This window comes from Galeopterus variegatus, unplaced genomic scaffold, assembly GCF_000696425.1.
Source record: "Galeopterus variegatus unplaced genomic scaffold, G_variegatus-3.0.2 Scaffold7510, whole genome shotgun sequence".
NCBI classification, from domain to species: Eukaryota; Metazoa; Chordata; class Mammalia; order Dermoptera; family Cynocephalidae; genus Galeopterus; species Galeopterus variegatus.
The window spans coordinates 40,227-63,415 of NW_007733621.1; the positions used below are offsets into that span (position 1 = coordinate 40,227).

The 23,189-nt window shown below is 37.6% G+C and overlaps 1 protein-coding gene across 1 annotated transcript in view; it reads right to left on the bottom strand.

Annotated features, from left to right (window-relative positions):
• The window catches only part of LOC103607528 (A disintegrin and metalloproteinase with thrombospondin motifs 20-like), a gene marked incomplete at its 5' end in the record, with an annotated part of 75,563 nt that overhangs the window by 9,402 nt on the left and 42,972 nt on the right, over positions 1–23,189 (bottom strand). Inside the window, 8 exon segments of the mRNA XM_008592024.1 lie at positions 8,125–8,258; positions 8,795–8,889; positions 8,975–9,069; positions 9,395–9,524; positions 10,267–10,467; positions 15,171–15,341; positions 15,417–15,590; positions 17,486–17,661. Coding sequence (XP_008590246.1) covers positions 8,125–8,258; positions 8,795–8,889; positions 8,975–9,069; positions 9,395–9,524; positions 10,267–10,467; positions 15,171–15,341; positions 15,417–15,590; positions 17,486–17,661 — 1,176 coding nt within the window.

Here is a 23,189-nt window from a genome sequence, read left to right on the forward strand (position 1 = left end):
TCATTAATCATTACACAATGGTGACTCATAAGAATCTATCCAGTCCACCTGACTCTGATGAGCTCCAGAACATATGTCATACTCTTATTGGGCTCATTACTCGGGTGACTCACACAAATATCTTTAACTTAACATGTCCAATGCTAAATGCATTATCTTTTTCTCCAATTTCATGCCCCCTGCTATACTTCCCACCTCACTGAATTATACCACCATCCATCTGGTAATTCTGGAAATCTTTTAAAATATTCTATGCCACTAATCCCCACATCCCCTCCGCCAGAAAATCCTTTAAAGTCTACCTCTTTAACGTTTCTCAAATAGCTCTTCCTCCTGACCCATGTCCCTAATTGAGACCCTCTGCACTTTCTATCTGAATCTTTACATTAGCTTCTTCATTATTTTCATGGGTACAATCTGTTCTTCCTCCTACCAAGTCTGCTCCTTCCCTGGCTTATGCTTTCACTCCAATGGCTCCTATGACCTACGAGATAAAATTCAACTGGATAGTTTAGTATACACTGCTCTTCATAATCTCCTTTCTGTGGCCTTCTCTAACAAGTTTCCATCCCCCAACTTCCATTCAAATAATGTTTCGACAAAACCGGACTAGTTGTCACTATCTGATGCCACCAAGATGCTTCTCCCTCCTCCTGAAACTCCTTATCCCCAGTTTGGCTCACTCAAATTTTATTCCAGATTGTTCAAGATAGTTGTTCCAAAAACTTCTTGAAGAAAGTGAAGACTTTCAATTCTACAAATATTTACTTATAACCTATTTTTTATTGGGCAGAATTACATATACTGTGAATACAACAGTGGATGAAACAGAGGCTGGTGGAACCTGAGTGCCACCAAAGAAAGGCAAGTAATGAAGGAAATGTTAGCATATGGTCGGGGTGATACTTGCTATGGAAAAAATAAAGCAGCGAAGAAAGTGGGAAGAAAGGGAGTTTAGGAGTGGATAGTGGTCCTAGATGGCCTTATTGAGAAGGCGAATATCAGTAGAAACCCCAAACAAATGAAGGAGTAAACCATACAGGTATCTGTAGGAAGAATGTTCCAGGCAGAAGAAACAGTTAGTGCGAAGGCCTTAAGGCAAGGGCATGCCTGGTGTGTTCAAGGAACAGCAAAGAGGCCAGTGTGTCTGGAGTAGAATAGCAAGGGGGGGGGTATGGGAGGGAGCAGGAAGTGGAGGGATAATGGAGGTGGGGAGGTCACGTTGAGCTGTGTTCACCAGTGAAATTCTTGATTTTACTCTTATTTAGATGGGAAATATCTGGAGAGTTTGAGCAGAGTTCAGGGTTGTTAAACAGATCAAATGTGATAATTACATGAAATGACACAGCTTGTGTTTTATGGGATCACTCTGGCTTATCTATTAAGAAGAGAATCTAGGCCAGGGGGGAGTAGAGTAGTACAAAACTGAAGTAGGAATACCAGTCAGTAGGTGTAACAATCCAGACGAAAAGAATGGTATGGATTTGGACCAAAGTGGTAGCAAATGAGGTAGCTACCTTAGACAGCTTGGGTTGCCATGAAAAAATATCATAGACTGGTTGGCTTAATCTACAGAAATTTATTTCTCACAGCTCTGGAGGTTAGAAGTCTGAGATCAGAATGCCAGCATAGTTGGGTTCTAGTGAGGGCTTTTCTTCTTGAAATGGGCTACCTTCCTGCTATGTTCTCACATGGCGACAAAATATCATAGACTGGTTGGCTTAACCTACAGAAATTTATTTCTCACAGCTCTGGAGGTTAGAAGTCTGAGATCAGAATGCCAGCATAGTTGAGTTCTAGTGAGGGCTTTTCTTCTTGAAATGGGCTACCTTCCTGCTATGTTCTCACATGGCGAAGAGAGTTCAGGTGTCTCTTCCTCTTCTTGTAAGGAGGGCACTCATCCCATTATAAGGGCCTCACCTTCATGACTTCATCTAAACCTAATTATATCCCAAAGCTTCATCTTCAAATACCACCACATTGGGGGTGTGGGCTTCAGCATCTGAATGGGGGGGGGCACAATTTAGTCCACAGCAGTATGCATGTTGAAGATTCACCTGACAGAGTTTGATGATGGATTTCATGTGGGTGTGGAAGAAAGAGAAGAGTTAAAGATGTTGCTAGGTTTTAGCTAGAATAACTCAAAGATTATAGTTGCCATTTACTGCAACAGTAAAATTTGGGGGTAGAAGGAGCAGGTTTCGCAGAAATCTTAGAAGTTCAATTTTGGATATGTTGAGTTAGACATGCCTATTAGACATTCACATTGATATGCTGAGTGGACAGTTGGATTTTGAAGATTAAGATAGCAATACAATTTGGAAATATGCATTTGGGACTTTCATTTAATAGATGGTATCTAAAATCTACAATTTGAATGAGATTTGCAAGGGAATGACTGAGTTCTAAAGCTCGTCAGCATTTAGTGCTGTGACAGATGAAGAGTAACTAGCCAAGCTGAGAAACAGTGAGAAAGATGGAGACAGGGTGGCCAAAAAAGGCACAAAACCATGAGAGTGTGGTGGCCTGGAAGCCAAATGCTGCTGATGAATCATGTAAGATGAAAATCAAGAATTTACCATTGGATTTAGGGAAATGGTGGTCATTGATGACTTTGATAAGGACTGTTTCCTGGGAGTGGTATGAATAAGAGACTGATTAGAATGTGCTCAGGATAGCATGGGAGGAGAGAAATTAGAGAGTGGGAGTAGTAACAAATTTAAGGAATTTTAATATAAAGCAAACACAGAGAAATTGGACAGTGGCTGGAAAGGAAGATGGTCAAGAAAATACATTTTTAATTATGGTGGAAGAAATAAGAGCATGTTTCTTTGTGCAGAATGTAAATGATCCAGCAGAGAGGGAGCATTGATGACATAAAAGAGAAAGGAAAGTTTGCTGGAATAAGGGTCTTGAGTAGGTTACAAGGCAGTGAGCCTAGAGCACAAGTGGGGGGATTTGCCTTAGATGGGAGCATAAGTAGTTCATCCACAGGAGACAGAAGACAAGGCAACTTTACTGAAATTGTTTATCAACTCTAAGAATTTTTTTAATAGTCTTTCAGCTTTTCTATATATGGAATCATGTCATCTGCAAACAGGGACAATTTGACTTTGTCTTTTTCAATCTGAATATCTTTATTTCTTTCTCTTGCCTGATTGCTCTGGCTAATACTTCTAATACTATGTTAAGTAGGAATGGTGAGAATGGGCATCCTTGTCTTGTTCCCATTCATTCAAGATGATATCGGCAATAGGTTTGTTGTATATGGCTTTTATTGTGTTGAGATACTTTCCTTCTACACCTAATTTGCTGAGGGGCTTTATCATAAAGGGATGTTGAATTTTCTCAAATGCTTTTTCTGTGTCTATTGAGATAATCATATGGTTTTTATCCTTGATTTTGTTGATGTGGGTTATCACATTTATTGACTTGCATATGTTGAACCATTCTTGTATCACTGGGGTGAATCCCATTTGATTATGGAGTATAACTTTTTTGATGTGCTGCTGTATTCTATTTGCTAATATTTTATTGAGGATTTTTGTGNTATAACTTTTTTGATGTGCTGCTGTATTCTATTTGCTAATATTTTATTGAGGATTTTTGTGTCTATGTTCATCAGACATATAGGCCTGTAGTTCTCTTTTTGTTGTTGTTGTATCTTTGATTTTGGTATCAGGATGATGCTGGACTCATGCAATGAGTTTGGGAGAAGGGTCTCTGCTTCAATTTTTTGGAATAGTTTGAGGAGAATTGCTATTATTTCTTCTTTAAAGGTTTGGTAGAATTCAGCAGTAAAGCCATCCAGTCCCAGGCTTTTTTTGTTGTTGTTGGGAGAATGCTGATCATTGTTTCAACCTCATTGTTTGCTCTTGTTCTGTTCAGGTTTTCTATTTCTTCTTGGTCCAGTCTTGGTAGTTTCTATGTGTCCAGAAATTTATCTATTTCCTCCAAATTTTCAAATTTGTTAGTGTATAGTTGTTTATAACAGTGTCTAATGATTCTTTGTATTTTTGTGGTATCAGTTGTAATGTCTCCTTTCTCATTTCTAATATTTGTTATTTGGGTCCTCTCTCTTCTTTTTTTTTAGTTAGCCTAGCTAATGGTTTATCTATTTTGTTTATCTTCTTGAAAAACCAACTTTTTGTTTCATTGATCTTTTGTACCGTTTTTTGTGTTTCTATAGTTGCAGGATACAAAATCAATACTCAAAAATAAGTAGTGTTTTTATACTCAAACAATGAGCTAGCAGAAAAAGATATCTAGAAAGCTAGCCCATTTACAATAGTCACCAAAAAAATAAAATACCTAGGAATTAATTTATCCAAGTAGGTGAAAGATCTCTACAACAAGAACAACAAATCACTGCTGAAAGAAATTAAAGAGGACAGAAGAAGATGGAAAGACATTCCATGATCTTGGATTGGAAGAATTAACATTGTGAAAATGTCCATACTACCCAAAGTGACCTACAAATTCAATGCAAGCCTCCTCAATTTACCAGTAATATTCTTCACAGAAATAGAAAAAACAATCCTAACATTCATATGGAACAACAAAAGACCCCAAATAGTCAAAGCAATCCTGAGCAATAAAAAAAAATAAAGCAGGACGCATAACACTACATGATGTCAAATTATAGTGCAAAGCTATAGTAACCAAAACAGCATGGTACTGGCATAAAAACAGACACTTGGACCAATGGAACAGAATTGAGAACCCAGAAATCAATCCACATACTTACACTCAACTGATCTTCGACAAAGGCACTAAAACACACATTGGGGAAAAGACAGCCTCTTCGATAAATGGTGCTGGGAAAATGGGACATCCATATGTAGAAGAATCAAACTAGACCCATACCTTTCACCATATACCGAAATTAACTCAAAATGGATTAAAAACTTAAATATAAGACCTGAAACTATAAAACCACTAAAAGAAAACATAGGTGAAACACTTCATTAAGTAGAATTGGGCAAAGACTTTATGAATATGACCCCCAAAGCAGAGGCAACAAAAGAAAAAATTAAAAAATGGGATATTATCAAACTAAAAAGCTTCTGCCGAGCAAAATAAACAATTACCAGAGTGAAAAGACAATCTACAAAGTGGGAGAAAATATTTGCAAACTACTCATCCAGAATATCCCTACAAAGGATTAATATCCAGAATATACAAGGAACTTAAACAACATAACAGTACAAAAAACAAATAACCCTATTAAAAAATGGACAAAGGAGCTGAATAGGCATTACTTCAAAGGAAGATACGCAAATGGCCAACAGACGCATGAAAAAAATGCTCAATAGCACTCAACATCAGTGACATGCAAATCAAAACCGTACTGAAATATCATCTCACCCCAGTTGACTGGCTGTTATCAAAAAGATAGAGAATAACAAATGTGGACAAAGATGTGAATGAAGGAAGGGGAATCCTCCTACACTGCTGCTGGGACTATAAATTGGTGCAGCCATTATGGAAAATGGTATGGAGGTTTCTGAAACAATTATAGATAGAATTGTCGTATGAACCAGAAATTCCACTGCTAGGTACATCCCCAAAAGAATGGAAAACATCATGTCAAAGGGATACCTGCACCCCCATGTTTATTGTGGCTCTATTTACAGTAGCAAAGAGTTTGAACCAACCTAAATGTCCATTGTGAGATGACTGGATAAGGGAAATGTGGTATGTATACACAATGAAATACTATTCTGCCATAAAAAAGAATGAAATCCTGCCATTTGCAGCAACGTGGATGAACTTAGAGAAAATCATATGAAGTGAAATAAGCTAGGCACAGAAAGAGAAATACCACATGTCCTCACTCATAAGTGGGAGCTAAAAAACAACAAATTAATTAAAACAAAAAAGGAAAAGAAAAGAGAGCAAGCAAGAAATCTACAACATTCACAATAATACATTGAACTTTAAAAAGAAGAGAACAGAACTTAGGTTACCAAAGGTAGGAAAGGAGGACTGGGAGGGGAGTAAGGGAGGAATTGGTAAATGGCCACAAAAATGATTACATTGTATAACGTTGAATATACTAATTATCTTAATTTGAGTATCACACATTGCACACAGGTAATGATATTCAATGCTGTACCCCACAGATATGTACAATCAACTATGTTACAATAATAAATAAAAATAATTTTTAAGTTGAAAGAGTGGGGTGGGGGAGCTACATTATGTTAACATACTGTATAGCCAAATGATTATCACAGCATGCTTCATTGTTTTTTGTTTTTTTGTCTTTTTTTTTTAAAGGAGAGAAGGCAAAACTTGTAGGTAAAGATTTAGTTAGGTTTGTAGATGTAGCAGTGGGAACTTACAGCAACTTCTTTCTGTTCTTATTTTATCAGGAAGCAAGATCATCAGCTATGAGTGAATAGAGTTAGAAATTTAGAAATTTGAAGCTAGAGAATAAGGTATGAAGAAAACATTTAGGTAGATTGAAGAAGGAATGGACCAGGGAAATGCAATAGGATTATTTGGCAGCACTGAGAGTTTGTGTAAGCCTAGGAGTCATGCATTTAAAGTGACAGCAGTCACTTAGTAATGATGGCTACCATTTACTGAACATCCACCATTTGCTCCATCTTATAATTTGCAGTACTCAGTTTCATGGCTGAGGTGCAGAATGGGCAGAAGGTTTAATTTAATCAACACTGGGTTTTTACCACATAAGTCGAGGAAGGAAAATTTTGACAGGAGTTGAAAATTGATATATTTGACATCGTATGCTCAGGGCCCAGCCCATTTTCTGGCAAAATGGCAGCTTTGTTGGATGAATTAGTGAAAAATAGCAGCCTAATTAGCAGTAAATAAGCTACTGAGTGTCCATTATATACTTAGCAATGCTAATTACCTGACATAAATACATTGTTAAATAATAACCAGTATCTATAGAGCATTTACTATGTGCAAGACATTGACTAAGTATGTTACAAGTATCACCTCTTAATATTCACACATACACACAAAAGACAAAAAAAAAAGGAAAGAAGAGAAAAAAAAGAAACCTAGAAGTGGCTTCTCATTTTACAGATGAGGGAACCTAGGCTTAAAGAGATATTTCCTAGGTCACATAACTGGTAAATGGAGATGAGGAATTTATACCCAGAAAATCTGACACCAGAGTTTATGATCATAACCACAGCAGTAGAATGCTTCTCTGATGTAGCAAATGGTGGATGTTCAGTAAATGGTAGCCACCATTACTAACAATAATAGTTCATCATCATATGGCTGTAATTTAGATATTATGTATTCATACCTATACTGTCAACAAATATTTTGTTTGTTTCTTTCAATAGGTCACGCATTGTGCTAGGCACTAATGATCACTGGCGATTGAGATGGCGTCTCTGCTTCTGAAGTGAACTTCTTTGCTTCTTCATGTACATGTGTGACTTTCAGGATAGCAGGCTGCATTATGCCCAGTGCATACGTATTAGGTTCCATAACTATGTTTTGAATTGACTATATTAAAATTTACTTCCTAAAAGCAGTATGATCCATAATTTGGGGTCTGTGAATGGGACTTTATTTTCCCCTGAAGCCAGTTACTAACTGTATGCTTCCGATCTGCGTAATAACTTCGTATAGCATACATTATAAATTGAGACAGGTCACTTAACTTCCATTTGTGCATCTTAATTTCATCACTTGTAACACTGTTGCCCTAACTAACACAGGATTGTTGAAAAGATTAAATGAGATAATACATGGGAAAATATACTTGATAAATTATCATTTGAAACTAATGTTAATTATTACTTTAAACCTTGCAAAAAGCTTACACAAATACATTGAGTATATTAACTTCCTTATCCTTAATGTAGTTGAGGATTTTAAGGTGAGGGATTTATTTTGGAAGGGCAGTATCTTATCACTGTCATTACTGCTACATTTTTATTAAAGATCCCCATGGTGCATGTCATTGCAAGGAAGTATGTCACTAATAACATGTTTTAGAAAATTTAAATAATAATTCCACAAAGCTAGACCCCTTCTCTATACCCTGGCTATCACATATACTAGTATATTGTTAGACTTTCATTAGCAAATGGAGGCTTTTTGTTTTAAAAATAAAGATTCTGCACTTACTCTTAATTTGCATGGCAGTGAGATCAATTCTTATTTTGCTGAAAACAGTATATCCAGCAGCTAGGTAGTCATTTTTACATTCACAGTCTTGCCTCCTACTTCCATTAAAAGGACAGTCATTTGGATTTTGCAGTCTGTAAAAACATCAAAATATTTTTAGTATTAGATACAGTTATTAGACCATAATATAGTTAAAGGGTAAACTTTGGAATTGAGAAGGCAAAAGACACATTCCTGCTCTCAATATTATGGTGTCAATAAGGTAAAAGAAAAAGAAGTAAAAATCAGTCAAAGCTAACATTCAAAATTCTCAACGAGAAATTCACGAATGGTTTGTAGAAAAATAATTCGCTATAATTCTCGTAGCTTTCAATACTGGAATTAATTTGATTTCTATAAAAATACACATTGGTCTTAAATCCTTCCCTTTTCTGCTGTCCCACCATTCACCCACAGGATTCCTAGTCAATCTCTCTGTGAGCACATGTTAACACTCAAGTCTTTAATATTGAACAGGCATCAACATCTGGCTTAGGTCTTAATATGTTCACCTGCTCCTCAATTACTTGTCTCACATTGAAGGTATTCAAGTATCAGTCTGAAGGCTGGAACTTCTAATTCTCTTGAAGGACCGTAAAAATGTACAGATAGGCCAAAACACAGCTCATACCTAAGGCCATACACTTCAGAAAAGTTGTCCTCTTCACCTTTGACCAGTGGCAAATATTCCTTGGGGTTCTCCAAGTGCATGTCTACACAATGGATCTAAAGGAAAAATGCGAATATCTAGAAAAGCTTTTTCCAAAGTCAATGTCAATGTTAAAATCAAATAGGAACTGATTTGTAATACCTTTATTATTCTTCCCTTAATGTTAAGGTAATAGTTACCATCCTTGGTAATGTTGTTTTTCACTTGGATTTCTTTGCAGGAGGCAAATGATTTACCTTCAAGGACAAGTTAACACATCTTATCAACAATGAGCAAATTACAACCACAGCATGAACTTAATCATACAAATATTGCTATACTCTGAAAACCTGACACTTCATTTTAGTGGAGTGCATAACTGCTGCAAGTATTTATTTTCACATTTTAGCTAAAACTTCTTAGGAACACTTAGGTACTGTGTAGATTTTTGAAGCCTATTACTTACAGTCTTTGGCATAACATTTCTTTTGAGCACTTGGTTTTAAAACCTTTAAACATAAGCCACTGGTCAAACCATTTTCAGCCATGCATTCCACTCTTCTTTTCACTATCCCGACTTACAGTCTTTGGCATAACATTTCTTTTGAGCACTTGGTTTTAAAACCTTTAAACATAAGTCACTGGTCAAACCATTTTCAGCCATGCATTCCACTCTTCTTTTCACTATCCCAATTCCACAAGTCACTGAGCACTGTGAACAGAGTAAAATTTGAAGGTAAATTTATCATGAATAATAAGGCCAGTAAATCCATGCTTCCTCCTCTCAGATGAAGTCCTTTTGGAACAAACTGAGGGTCAAGAGTAGCTAGAACTACTGAAGATGCAAAAATTTGCAAAAATATGCCAGAGGCTAGACAGGCACAAGCAGGAAAAATCCTTAGACATGAGCCTGAATCTGTTATTTCTCAGTTGCTTGCTTTCTTTCATTTATTTTGTGCAGTTATATCAACAGTACATTGTAAATACTTAATAAATATTAATCAATTAAGACTTCTGACATTTTTTCTCATTAAGTTATACTCTAAGTTTGCACAGTAATATTTAATTGCCTTCCATCAAAGTGGGAATCAAATATAGCACAAATAACTTTTACTGCTTGTATGTTAGATTTACTTATTCACTTAAGCAATAAATATTTCTTAATATATTCTACTCAATATATTCTTAATATTTCTACTTAAAGTGCAAACCACCATGCAAGGTTCTCTGAGGAACAGAAATAAGTATTAGTTATGGTCTCTGCTTATAAGTAAGTGATAACGAGCATAGAAAGAAAGATAAGATATTTATACAAATAACTGATAAAGTAGTTGTTAGACAACAGGGGTGTGAGATGCTCTGAGGATCTAGTTAGACATGCAGATTATCAGGCAGGCATGCTACACCTACAAAGTCTTATTTAGAAGGTTTTAAATTCATAATTATTCACTGACCTTGCTCCATTTTCCAACTTTCCAAGTGGCCATGTGCAAACAACTCTTCACATTGCATTTGTAAACTTGAGAATAAGGTAGCACAGGGCATTCTTGATATTCTACAGGCTGAAGCTGATGGAGCTTATGTTTCTTAGCCGACCGGATCCCTATGCAATATGTAATCCTCTGTTGGTAACTAAATCCACAGTTATATGCACACTGAAAAATACAATTACAAGGAGAGAAGATGTTCTTAAATTAGCCAGAGCCTAATATTTGTCAGATGCTTAATATATATTATGCTTTGTCATCTCCACATCAATCCCATTTAATTAGCCTCATTTACAGACGAGTAAACAAAAAAGCTCAAAGACATTAGGCAACTTATCCAGAGTTGTACCAATAAATGGAAAGGACCCAGATTCAGGCTAGATTTTCTGTCCGTAGTGCCTGTGTTTTTATCCATTTCATTACTAGGAATATCATAAGTGAATGAAACTGTATCTCCCAATAGGCACAACTTCAGACAAATGAAACGTGTTAGGGATTCTTACCTGAAATAAAGGACATTTATAGGACTTACCTGTAACTATGTATAAATTATCATACATTTTTCTTAATACAGATATGTGAAGTCTAATACCACTTGACTAAAATAGGTGTGTGATTTAGATATAAATTAAAGCCTCAAGTCGAAAACAGGCAAATAGATTTCTGCTACCAGCAAAAATGGAATAACAAGGAATAGATTTACCTTCTAACTGAAAACCAAAAACACCTGGACAAAATATATAAAACAATAGCTTTTAAGATACTCAACATGAGGCAATAAATAACAGTGATCCCTAGCAGATGGGAAACAAGCAGACTGACCCTATAATTGCCCCAGCCTACTGCGTTGAAAGAATTTCCAGGTCTTGACACACAGAAAAGGAGACATCAGAGTTCTGACCAGTGCATACATACATGTGAGGACACCAACTGAGGCCAGGGAATAACCAGCCAACAGGCTTAGAGGTTACTGTATCTGGCACTCACAGAGGGTCAAGTATAGTGTCTATGGGGCAATCGGTAGAGTACTCAAAAGGTTCTTGCCACAATGGAGAGGAATAATTAACCCTAGATTAAACAATGCACTGGTCTTGCCTAACAAATATTAAGAGCAAGACAAGGGATGATGAAACTGCTCCTAGACAAAATAACTGCATCCCAGAACAAAGCTCAAAATATATGTATAGAAACAACAACAAAAAAAAAACCAGTAACCAAAAAGCTAAAATTCATAATGTCTTGCATGCAATAAAAAATTTATAGACATGCAAAGGAGCAGGAAAATCATACCAAAATGAAGAGAAAAACCCATCAATCAAAACATACCCACAAGGGTGACATCAGTGAAAATGGCAGAGCGAGAACATCAAATTCTCGCTTCCATAAGAGCAATGAGAAAACTGGCAAAAGTTTGTCAGATCAACTTTTTCAGAATTCTGTAAATTAACCATACTTACAGCAATCCAAATGGCATTTATTCAAGAAAAATGGCTAGGGTTTGCAGTATTTCAACTGGCTATACTCCCATTCTCTCCTTTCCAGCTCTGTGGTAGCCTTGAAAATCAATAGTCATGAAATCACGGTGAAAACCAGCAGCCTGGCAGCCACCAAAGGGGGCAGAACAGACTTGGACATCCTTCAAAGACTCATTCACAAAGAATTGTCATTATTCAAACTGTTTAGAAGTTTTTTGTAAGACCCTATTTACAGGCTGTCTTTATTTAACCTGACTTGCCCAGTGCTAAAAGCCTGGAAGCATTTTTTGTAAACAATTTTAGAAGCCATTGTTTAACTTTGCAGCTTCCAGAGGTAGCGAATAATAGTTGAGGCATCAATAGGCTAGCCAAAAAGCTTAAAAAGAAAATCTGGGGAAAAAGATGTCCATAGGGGCTTTGAAAAGCTCCAGCACATTCATAGGAATCTAGAAGGCCAGGTATATGCATAAGGTTGTGCACAAGTCCAGGGTTGTCTGCATTTTCAAGAAGCACCTGAGGAGGGTTCTTACAGAGATTTTGACAGGCTGGTCCTAAAATTCATATGGTGATATAAGGGACTCAGAATAGCAAAACAGTCTTGAAAAGGAAGAACAAAGTTGGTTCACTCATACATTGTGACTTCAGAACTTACCATAAAACAATAATAGTCAAGACTATATGGTAATGACATGAGGACAGGCACACAGATCAAAGGAATAGTACTGAGACTTCAGAAATAAACCAATACAGGGCTGGCCCGGTGGCGCACTACTATAGTGCGCCACTTGGGAAGCACGGTGGCGCTCCCGCCGAGGGTTCGGATCCCACATACAGACCGGCCGCTCACTGGCTGAGCGAGGGGCGGGAGCAACACCGAGGGTTGCAATCCCGTGGCCGGTCCCGGTCCGGTACGGGCGCGACACTGAGGGTTGCGATCCGTTGCCGGTCACGAAAAAAGACAAAAAGGAAAAAAAAAAAAAAGAAATAAACCAATACATTTATAGACAATTGATTTTTGTAAAGGACGCCAAGATAATTCATTGGGGAAAGAATAATCTTTTCCACAAATTGTGCTGGGACAACTGAATAACCGCATGCAAAAAGATGGATTTAGATCCCTATGTCACATTGTATACAAAAATTAACTAAAATGTATCAAAGGCCTAAGTATATGAGCTAAAATGATAAAAGTCTTAGAAAAAAAATGGGTCTAAATCTTTGCAACCATGGATTAGGCAATAGTTTCTTAGATATACTTAAGGCACAAAGAACTGAAAAAAAGGGAGAGATAAATTTGACTTAATCAAAATTAAAAACATTTGTGTGTCAAAGGACACTATCAAGAAAAGATAACCCACAGAACAGGAGGAAATATTTGGAAATTATGTAACTGATAAAAATCAAATCCAGAATATATTTTAAAAACTTTATAATTCAATAGTAAAAAAACAAATCACCCAATAAAAATAGGTAAAAGATTTGAATAGACATTTCTTCAAATAAGAGTAGCTAAAGAGCACTTAAAACACGCTCAGCATCATTAGTCATTAGAGAAATGCAGTTCCAACACATACTGAGATATCATTTCATACACACTAGGATGACTATATTAAAAAATGGACTATAGCAAGTGCTGATGTCAACATGGAGAAATACAAACATTCAAACATTGCTGATACAAATGAAAAATGGTGTAGCTACTGCAGAAAACAGTTTGGTAGTTCCTGAAAAAATTAAACATAGAGTTATCAAAATACCCAGGAATTCCACTCTTATGTACATGCTCAAGAGAATTGAAAATATGTATCCACACAAAAACTTGTACCAAAATGTTCCTCGCATTATTCATAATAGCCAAAAAGTGGAATCAACCCAAATGTCCATCAACTGATGAATGGATGAAACAAAATGTAGTATATCCCTACAACGGAATATTATTCAGCCATAAAAAGCAATGAAATACTGACGTATGCTACAACACGGATGAACCTAAAAAATATATGCTAAGTGAAAAAAGCCAGACATAAAAGACCACTTATTGCATGATTCCATTTACACTAAATGTCCAGAGCACAAAATCTGTAGAAAGAAAAAATAAACTAGTGGTTGACTAGGGCTAGGGGGAAGTGGGAGAATAAGCAGTGACTACTAATGGGTATGAAGTTTCTTTTGAGGGTGATAAATGTTCTGAAATTAGATCATGGTGATGGTTACACAAACTTGTGAATATTCTAAAATTCTCTAAATTGTAAACACACACAGATGTTAGAATTAGCAGAAAAGAACATTAAAAAGTTATTAATAACTGTATTTCATATGTTAAAAAAGTTAAGACATGAAAGATACTAAAAAGCTTAAATCAGACTTAAAAAGATGAAGATAATGTCTGTGATGAAAAATGGGGGATTAAAGGCAGATCAGATAACAGAAGAAAAGATTAGTGATCTTGAAGACATTCCTGTACTGGAATACATTAAAAAATAACAAGGAATAAATTATTGATACATATTACAACCAGCTTAAAATTCAAAATACTTACGTTATATCACACACAAAAAAGTACACTATATGATTCAATGTATATAAAACTCTAGAAAATGCAAACTAATACAATATCATATCACCTGTAAGGTGGGGAGGGAGAGGAGAGGGATGAAGGAGTATAAAGTAGCCCAAGGAGACTTTCAGGGATGAAGCTTGTTATTTTGAATATAGTACTAGTTTTCTATGTTAAAATTTATTAAGCTATACACTAAGTATACACAATTTATGAGCTGACCCCATGGTGCACTCGGGAGAGTGCAGGGCTGGGAGCGCAGCGACGCTCCCGCTGCGGGTTCGGATCCTATATAGGAATGGCCGGTGTGCTCACTGGCTGAGCGCGGTGCGGGCGACACCACACCAAGGGTTGCAATCCCCTTACCGGTCACGAAAAAGACGCACACACACACACACAAAAAAAGGCGACACCACACCAAGGGTTGCAATCCCCTTACCGGTCACGAAAAAGACGCACACACACACAAAAAAAAACACGAAAAAGACGCACACACACACACACAAAAAAAGTATATGCAATTTATGGCTTGTCCATTATACCTCAAAAAGCTGTTTTAAAAAGTGGGCAACTATGGGCCAGTTTGCCAAACTGTTCCTGGTCTTGGTTTCACAGCTGACACCAATTGACACTTCAGACTTGTACTAAAGTGTAACATACATGTTACTATTAACCTACCTGCACCATCCAACTGTCAGTAGTTTCATTCCTTAGACTGATATGCATAACCATCATCTGCCCCCATATTCAAATTTTGGACCCAGTTTCAGCTGAGTCAAATTTTAGATCTAGATGTTTTATCCAGGGGCAAAAATTCTCAGTTCCTTTCTTTGCCTTACCTGTGATGAGTCTCCTGTTACCACAATATACTTGCAGGGAGAGTTTCTGCATTTTTTTATTGAAGGAGGTCTGGTTGAAGGATCACAGAAATTTTCATTCACTTGAATGTTCTGTGCATTAATGCACTTGACTAGTCGATGTGTCTCTTTTTTCTCACATGATGTTGAACACTAGAAATGCAGTGACAAAATGAATAAAACATTTTGATATGCAGTGTCTTTGAAAGTTTACTTGTCAATACTCACATCCAACCACTTTCCTGCCATCCACTGGTACTGCAAGCAATCCTGATGCCAACATTGCCTCTGAAAATAAGGCCGGGTGGATTGATCACACATTTCTTCAGCCACACGACCAATGCCTCTCAGTATGCAGTATACAACCCTTTGCTGAACTCCAGAGCCACAGGTCACAGAGCACTACAAAGTAGCCCAAATGATTTGAACGATTAGCTAACAAATATCAAATCATATAAAAACAGCAAAGTAGAGTCATACATATTTTACTTATTTTAAATATAGCCTGATATTAAATCATTCATTAGATAGAAAATACTGCAATAAGTATTTTTACCTTATCTGGTCTGGAGCTTCTCACATATGAACAGATTTTTCTCTATTTTGCCTGATATTAAATCATTCATTAGATAGAAAATACTGCAATAAGTATTTTTACCTTATCTGGTGTGGAGCTTCTCACATATGAACAGATTTTTCTCTATTTTTCATAATGTACTTCAAGCCTTATAGAAACTGTGACAAGTGAATTATGTTACACTAGATTGCATCCCAATTGATAACTCTTCTGACTTACATGTACTTAATGTCTATACAAATTATCACACAGCTAATCATAAGTTATTCTACTACATGCTATTAAATGCCATTTGAATAACTTCCAAGATTGTGTTATATTCATGTTTTTACCTGCAGTGCCTCCTATGGTTTGTACCTGTTAGGGATCCAAATATTTGCTAACTTGTTGATTCATGATTATATTTCAGTGGACAGGAGTTTGGGGAAGATGGATGTGTAAATTGTAAACACAGACAACCTTGTCTTGAACTCTCTAGTCCTCATTTTTCCTACGTGTACAATGAAAATTTTGTATTGTTGGTAAAATTTCACAGAACGCTTCCAATACATTTTATTCCTGACAACGTCTCTGTAAAGGAGGTACCAGGGCTGAGGACACTGAAACTCAGAGAGGTCGAGTTACTTGCTTGACATGTTGCCTCTAGTTAGTGGTTGTCAGTCTGTTTAGCTTCTATAACAAAATACCATAAATCAGGTGGCTTAAACAATAGAAATCTACTTCTCCCAGTTCTGGATGCTGGGAATTCCAAAATCAAGGTACTGGCAGATTCAGTGTCTGGTGAGGGCCCACTTTTGGTTCACAGAGGGCACCTGCTCACTGTGTCCTCACATGGTAGAAGGGACAAGCTAGCTCTCTGAGGGTTCTTTCATAAGAGTACTAATCCCACATATGAGGGCAGAGCTCTCATGACCTAATCACCTCCTAAAGGCTTCACCTCCTAATACCATCACCTTGGGGGTTAGGATTTCAACACATAACATTTTGGAGGTGCACAAATATTCCTACCATAGCACTTTGCTCCCAGCCCCCCAAATCCCTGTCCTTCTCACATGCAAAATATATTCATTCCATCCCAGTAGCTCCAAAATTCTTAACTTATTCCAGCATCAACTCAAAAGTCAAAAGTCCAGAGTCTCATCTAAATATCATTTAAATCAGATATGGGTGAGACACACTGTATGATTCATTGCTGAGGTAAATTTCCTTCCAGCTGTGAGCCTGTGAAATCAAACAAGTTTTGTGCTTTCGAAATACAATAAGACAGACATGAGAGAGCCATTTCTATTCCAAAAGGGAGAAATAGAAAAGAAGAAAGAGGTAATAGATCTTAAGTCCAAAACCCAACAGGGCAAACAACATTAAATCTTAAGACTTGAGAATAATCTTTGACTCAATGTCCCATCTTCTGGACACACTAGGGCAGGAATTGGACCCCTCTTAGAAGCCCTGCCCCCATGGCTTTTCTGGGTGCAGCCCATGCCACAGTTTTCATGTGTTGGAGCTGGGTGCCTATGGCTCTTTTAGGCTGGAATAGCATGCCAATGGCTCTAGTAGTCTGGGATCACATGGGCAGCTCTGCTCCCATTGCCACACTAGGCATTGCCTTACTGGGGACTCTCTGCAGTGGCACCATCTTCACAATGGTTCTCTCCCTGGGTCACATGCCCAAGGATCTGGGCAACTCCATCCTTTAAAATCTAGGTAGACAAAGCCACACCATCATGGCTTGTTCATTCATCATGCCAGCAGAAATGGCAGTACATGGATGCTGCCAAAGTTTACCACCTGTACACTCTGAAGGGGTGACCACCACAGACCACACTGCACCTGGGCCCACTGGAGCCACACCTGCAGTGGCTAAGGAGCACTGCACCAGAATGTGCAAAGTAGAGCCTATAATGTGAGGTGGCACCAGGTAGCTGTGGCCCTGTTCTGCCCCTCCAGGCCTTTGCAATCTTTGCCTATGATGGGAGGAGCAGCCCCAATGATCTCTGAAATGCTCTTGCAGGTCATTCTTCCATCATCTTGAACAATAAGTCATAGCTTCTGTTTAGATGGCTGTTTGATCTCCCCATGGTCCTGATGAATAGCACACAGCTTTGATTGAGATGGCTGCTCCAAACTAATCTTCCTATCAAATTTGGCCACACCCTTTTTTTTCTCTCTTGAACAAATTTCTCATTTTTTCATATATGGATGGGCTGAGAATTTTCCGAATTTTTAAGTTCTTCTTCCCCTTTGATGAACAATTCCACCTTTAAGTCATTTCCCTCTTCATGCATTTTACTATAAGCAGTCAAGAGAAGACAAACTTCACCTTCAACACTTTGCTTAGAAATTTCCTCAGCAAATATACAACTTCATCGCTTACAAATTTTACGTTTTATAAAACACTGGAACTTGAACACAATTTAGTCAGGTTCTTTGCCATTTTGTAACAAAGATGGCCTTTCCTATATTGTCAAGTAACATGTTCCTGATTTCTGCCTTAGTAATCATCAGAATGACCTTTACTGTCCATATTTCTATGAACATTGTTTGCAAACACTTAGGTATTCTATAAGATTCAAGCACTCTCTGCAGCTTTTCTCTTTTCTTTCTGGGCCCTCACCATAATTGGCCTTAACAATCCATTCATAGCAATGTAGGCTTTTCATAGAATGCACTTCAAAACTCTTCCAGCCTCTACCCTTTATCAAGTTACAAACCTACTTTCACAGTTTAGGTATTTGTTATAGCAGCATCCCACTATCAGTACCAATTTTCTATCTTAGTTTGTTCAGGCTATTACAACAAATTACCATATACTGGGTGACTTATAAAAAATAGAAATTTATTTTTCACAGTTCTAGAGGCTGGCAAATCCAAGATCAAGGTACTGGCAGCTTTAGTGTCTGGTGAAGCCCACTTTCTAGTTCATAGAGGGCACCTTCCCACTGTGTCCTCACATGCTGGAAGGGGCAAGATAGCTCTCTGGGCCTCTACTATAAGGGAACTAATTCCAAACGTGAGGGCTCAACCTTCATAACCTAATCACCTCCCAAAGTCCTCATGTCCTAATATCATAACCTTAGGGGTTAGGATGTCAACACATAAATGTTGTCATGAAGCAGACATTTCCTGACCTGTGACTTGCACAAGCTGCTTAACCTCTCTAAGCTGTTGTTTCTTCATCCACATAATGAATGTAATAACACCTCCAGTTGCAAGGAATAAAGAAATCTCATGCCGTGTCAGGAAGTGACTGTCCCTTGCTGCTCCCTTCCCCTTTCCCCATTTGTTTACTTTTTTACAGAGATACAATTACTTGCATCTACTTCCATCTCTAACAGTTTATTGACACATGCCTCAAATCAGAGTGTCAGTCACCTCAACTTACTCAAGGAAAGGCCATCTTAAATATCAGGAAAGATGATAAAGGAAGAGGGTTAACAGGCAGGATTGAAATGCAAAAGCAATTTCACCAGCTAGAAAACACTAAGAAGCATAGTTCATTCAGCCTCCTGGCCCTGAGCTCCCCCCACCCCCACCTCACCCTAGCCCCTTCATTGGTAGAAACATCACTGAATACCCTGGGTATAGAGATAATTAGATTCGGGGTTCTTGGTTGGAAGCTTTAGGGACTTAAAAACTTAAGATTTACCATTTTTTAAATGATAAAATATATAAAGGTACTTCAAAAAGTTCATGGAACAATTCATATTATCTTTTAATTCTATGTTTCCTCAAATTTTTTGAAGTACCCTTGTATATGTATATGTCAGAAATTTTGGAAAATATGGAAATATAAATGTATATATTTATGTATTCTGGAAATATAGAAAATATGGAAAACAGAAAGACAAAATTACTTACACATCTGATATTTAGCATATTGTTTTAGGTTTTTTTTCAAATAAGGGGCTTTGGGTGGGGGTCACTGGACAGTAGATTTGTGGAATTTTGTGACTTGTATAACCTCTGGATCCAGTTCTGATCTTAAAATGCAAAAGGAAAGTGATGGGTCTCAGAGAAGGGGAACCAGGCACGCAGCTGATTTCACCTGGCTCTATACTGAATATTGCTGAATGCGATTATTTAGGTATCTTTCTAAGTTGTCCAGCAGGTTTGGCATGATCAAGGAAAGGTGAGAATTAAGGACAATTTTTTTTTCCTGAGTATAAAACTGTGCATATGGAGGCATTTAACTAAGTAGATGGAGCCTGAGACAATGAGGAATCTAGTAGGACTGTTCTAGTCTTAAAAACTTGAACTTACAAGTGACGCTGGTATTCCCAAATAGATAAAGTTAAATTAAAAAAAAAAAAACAAAAACCCTTGCTTCCAGGAAGTGGGGGTAGGGGGATACATTTTTCTTTTTAAATGATTCAAGTATTTAATTTGCCTCTAAAGATATACATCTGGACACAAAGAACAAATAGCCCTGTATAGCAATGTTTGTTTCTGTTTAGCAGGAGTCATTAAAATGCATTACTAAATCCTCTCATTAAAAAAAGAAAAAAAGATATCAAATACCAAATGAAGAGTGTGCTTTCAAAACTCATTTGAGCACCTCCATTGTCACAATTTACCAAATGAGTCTTTCCATCTGAGGCATCATGCAAAATAGTAATAAAATGAAATTATTTTAAGAGTGAGCGATTATATGAAAGCAATGGTACAATTTATGCAATCAGAATAAAACAGCAACCAGTGATTATCTTGTAACTACCTCTGAAATTACGCTTCTGTTAAATACGTTATTATATGTAGTGCAGTGACAGCCTGCAATTGTTAACTTCATGTGAGTGCTTTTTATAGAATAAATCAAAAGCCAATGACTTCACAAGTGGTCATTTGTTTCTGGCAGAGATTTGAGGACTGTGTGGGTGAATGAAGTTAATTTCTATGACAAGGAAAACCAACTCAAAGAGAAGAAAGCTGACTCTGTACAAAGGCATCTGTGTTTTTTAGAGTCCTTGAATATTCATATCCTTATCTCCCAAACTCTTGAAATACGTTCCTCTAGTGGATCTTACATAATTTCATAGCTAGTGGTAAGCCAAGGCCAATCTGTTAGCACTGATGATGGACTCACTGTTGTGGGGCTGGAGGTCAAGGGTCAGGAATTGTCCCTTATGAATACCAACTACAGCAGCTGCAGCAGCTGCACAGCAGCCAAAGACAACTCTTTGGGATCAACAGAATATTGGTGGCTAGGAAGTGAAAAAACGTCTCTCCCACTCCCACCTCTTGTGGCTCCTGCCTGATGTCAGAATTGGGAGTTATCTGTTGCACACTGGGCAGATCTGTGACTTCTTGTGTTCAGTGCCTTTTTGGTGTTTCATCCTCTTGGCAAAAGACACATTGCCGTTATTCTGCCACATCTTGGTGGAGATAAAGTAAGGCAAACCCCCACTTTAAGCGAAATGACAATATGATGAGTGTGAATTAAAAGATGGTCATCTTTTGCATTTAAATCACAGTATTCAAAGTAAGAAGCATTTAGCCAGATACAAAGCTAGGTACTTAGTGAACAAGATACCCATCATCTCTAAGAGAGAAAAAGAAAGAACATTGAAGAAACAAGCATGGGTTAGGTTTTAGTCTTACCTCCTAAAGACAATAGTAAGTCATAGAAGAGATTAAGTGACATAATCATCTTTTAGTTCTTCTAGAGCTTACTCTATATAAAAGTGAAAAATGGCCAAAATATATGAAGGATGGCCACCTTAGGCCTAGGAATGGATGAGGATGAACTATTGAACTAGACCAGGGCAGGTGCAGTGGGGATTCAAGAGCTACTTTGATAGGAAAATTGAGAGAAGCTGTTGAGTGACAACTGTGGAGGCAAGGGAGAAGGAAACAGGAGGAATCCAGGGTTTCTTTCTTGAGCAACTTAGTAGGTAGTAGTGACATTTACTAAAACAAAACAGGTTAATGGAGAGATCTCTGCTAAAGCATGAAACATAATTTATTCACATAACCAAAATTTAATGTAGAAGCAAATGCTCAAAGATACATCACTAAAACAAAACAGGTTAATGGAGAGATCTCTGCTAAAGCATGAAACATAATTTATTCACACAACCAAAATTTAATGTAGAAGCAAATGCTCAAAGATACATCTTTTTTGTGGGATGAGAGACAGAGATATATTAGCCTGTAGTTTTCAGTAAAATATTACACAAGTACCAGTACATGGACACTTGACAGAAGCTGCTCTTCTACAAAGAAATTTGAGATTTCACTCAATTTGGGAGGATTTTATTGAATATCATTGATGTGCTGACCTAGTGCCACTTAAAAGCCAAGTGCCCTGCACCAAGGCACTGAACTCAAAGAGTGAATGATGAAGACTTAGGAGCTTAGGGGAACCCCACTTCCTCTAGCTCCCCAGTAGACATAACTCCAGCATCTGACAGAGATAGGAAGTTGCATGAGCAGACATAGGTTTCTTCTTCCCTTTGCAGGACTAGGCCCTTGAAGAAATGGGTAAGTACTCTGAGCTAGTGCTGAGAGCAGCCGATGACTTCATTGAAAGCTGAGCCCCATTGAAATCAGTTCTTGGGAAATTATTCCAGCTAATATTTCTGATTTCATTCATGGCTTTTGCCTCTTCAATATTTTCCAAGCTGGCGTTAGTATGACATCCACTTTCAAATATATGCCTGCCCCAACGTAGATTTCAAGTTCTCTTCTCTGAGTATGCCAGGGCAGGTATCAATCATCCTTCTTTTACAAACTAAATTCTCAGCCTCGGTATTTGTTTATCAGCTTTATTTTTGCTGAGTCTTTCCCTCTAGCCCTAGCCCAGCCTCTTATACCTAGCAATGATACCTTGCTAACTCTTGGCCTCCGATTACAACCCTATCTAGAATTTATGAGTCTCTTCTCTAGGGTGCTACATTAGCTCAAGTCCAAGATTTGGGGGGTGGAAACAAGGCACTTACCAAATGCATCATCATATATAAGTGCTGAGAGCAGCCGATGACTTCATTGAAAGCTGAGCCCCATTGAAATCAGTTCTTGGGAAATTATTCCAGCTAATATTTCTGATTTCATTCATGGCTTTTGCCTCTTCAATATTTTCCAAGCTGGCGTTAGTATGACATCCACTTTCAAATATATGCCTGCCCCAACGTAGATTTCAAGTTCTCTTCTCTGAGTATGCCAGGGCAGGTATCAATCATCCTTCTTTTACAAACTAAATTCTCAGCCTCGGTATTTGTTTATCAGCTTTATTTTTGCTGAGTCTTTCCCTCTAGCCCTAGCCCAGCCTCTTATACCTAGCAATGATACCTTGCTAACTCTTGGCCTCCGATTACAACCCTATCTGGAATTTATGAGTCTCTTCTCTAGGGTGCTACATTAGCTCAAGTCCAAGATTTGGGGGGTGGAAACAAGGCACTTACCAAATGCATCATCATATATATTTTACT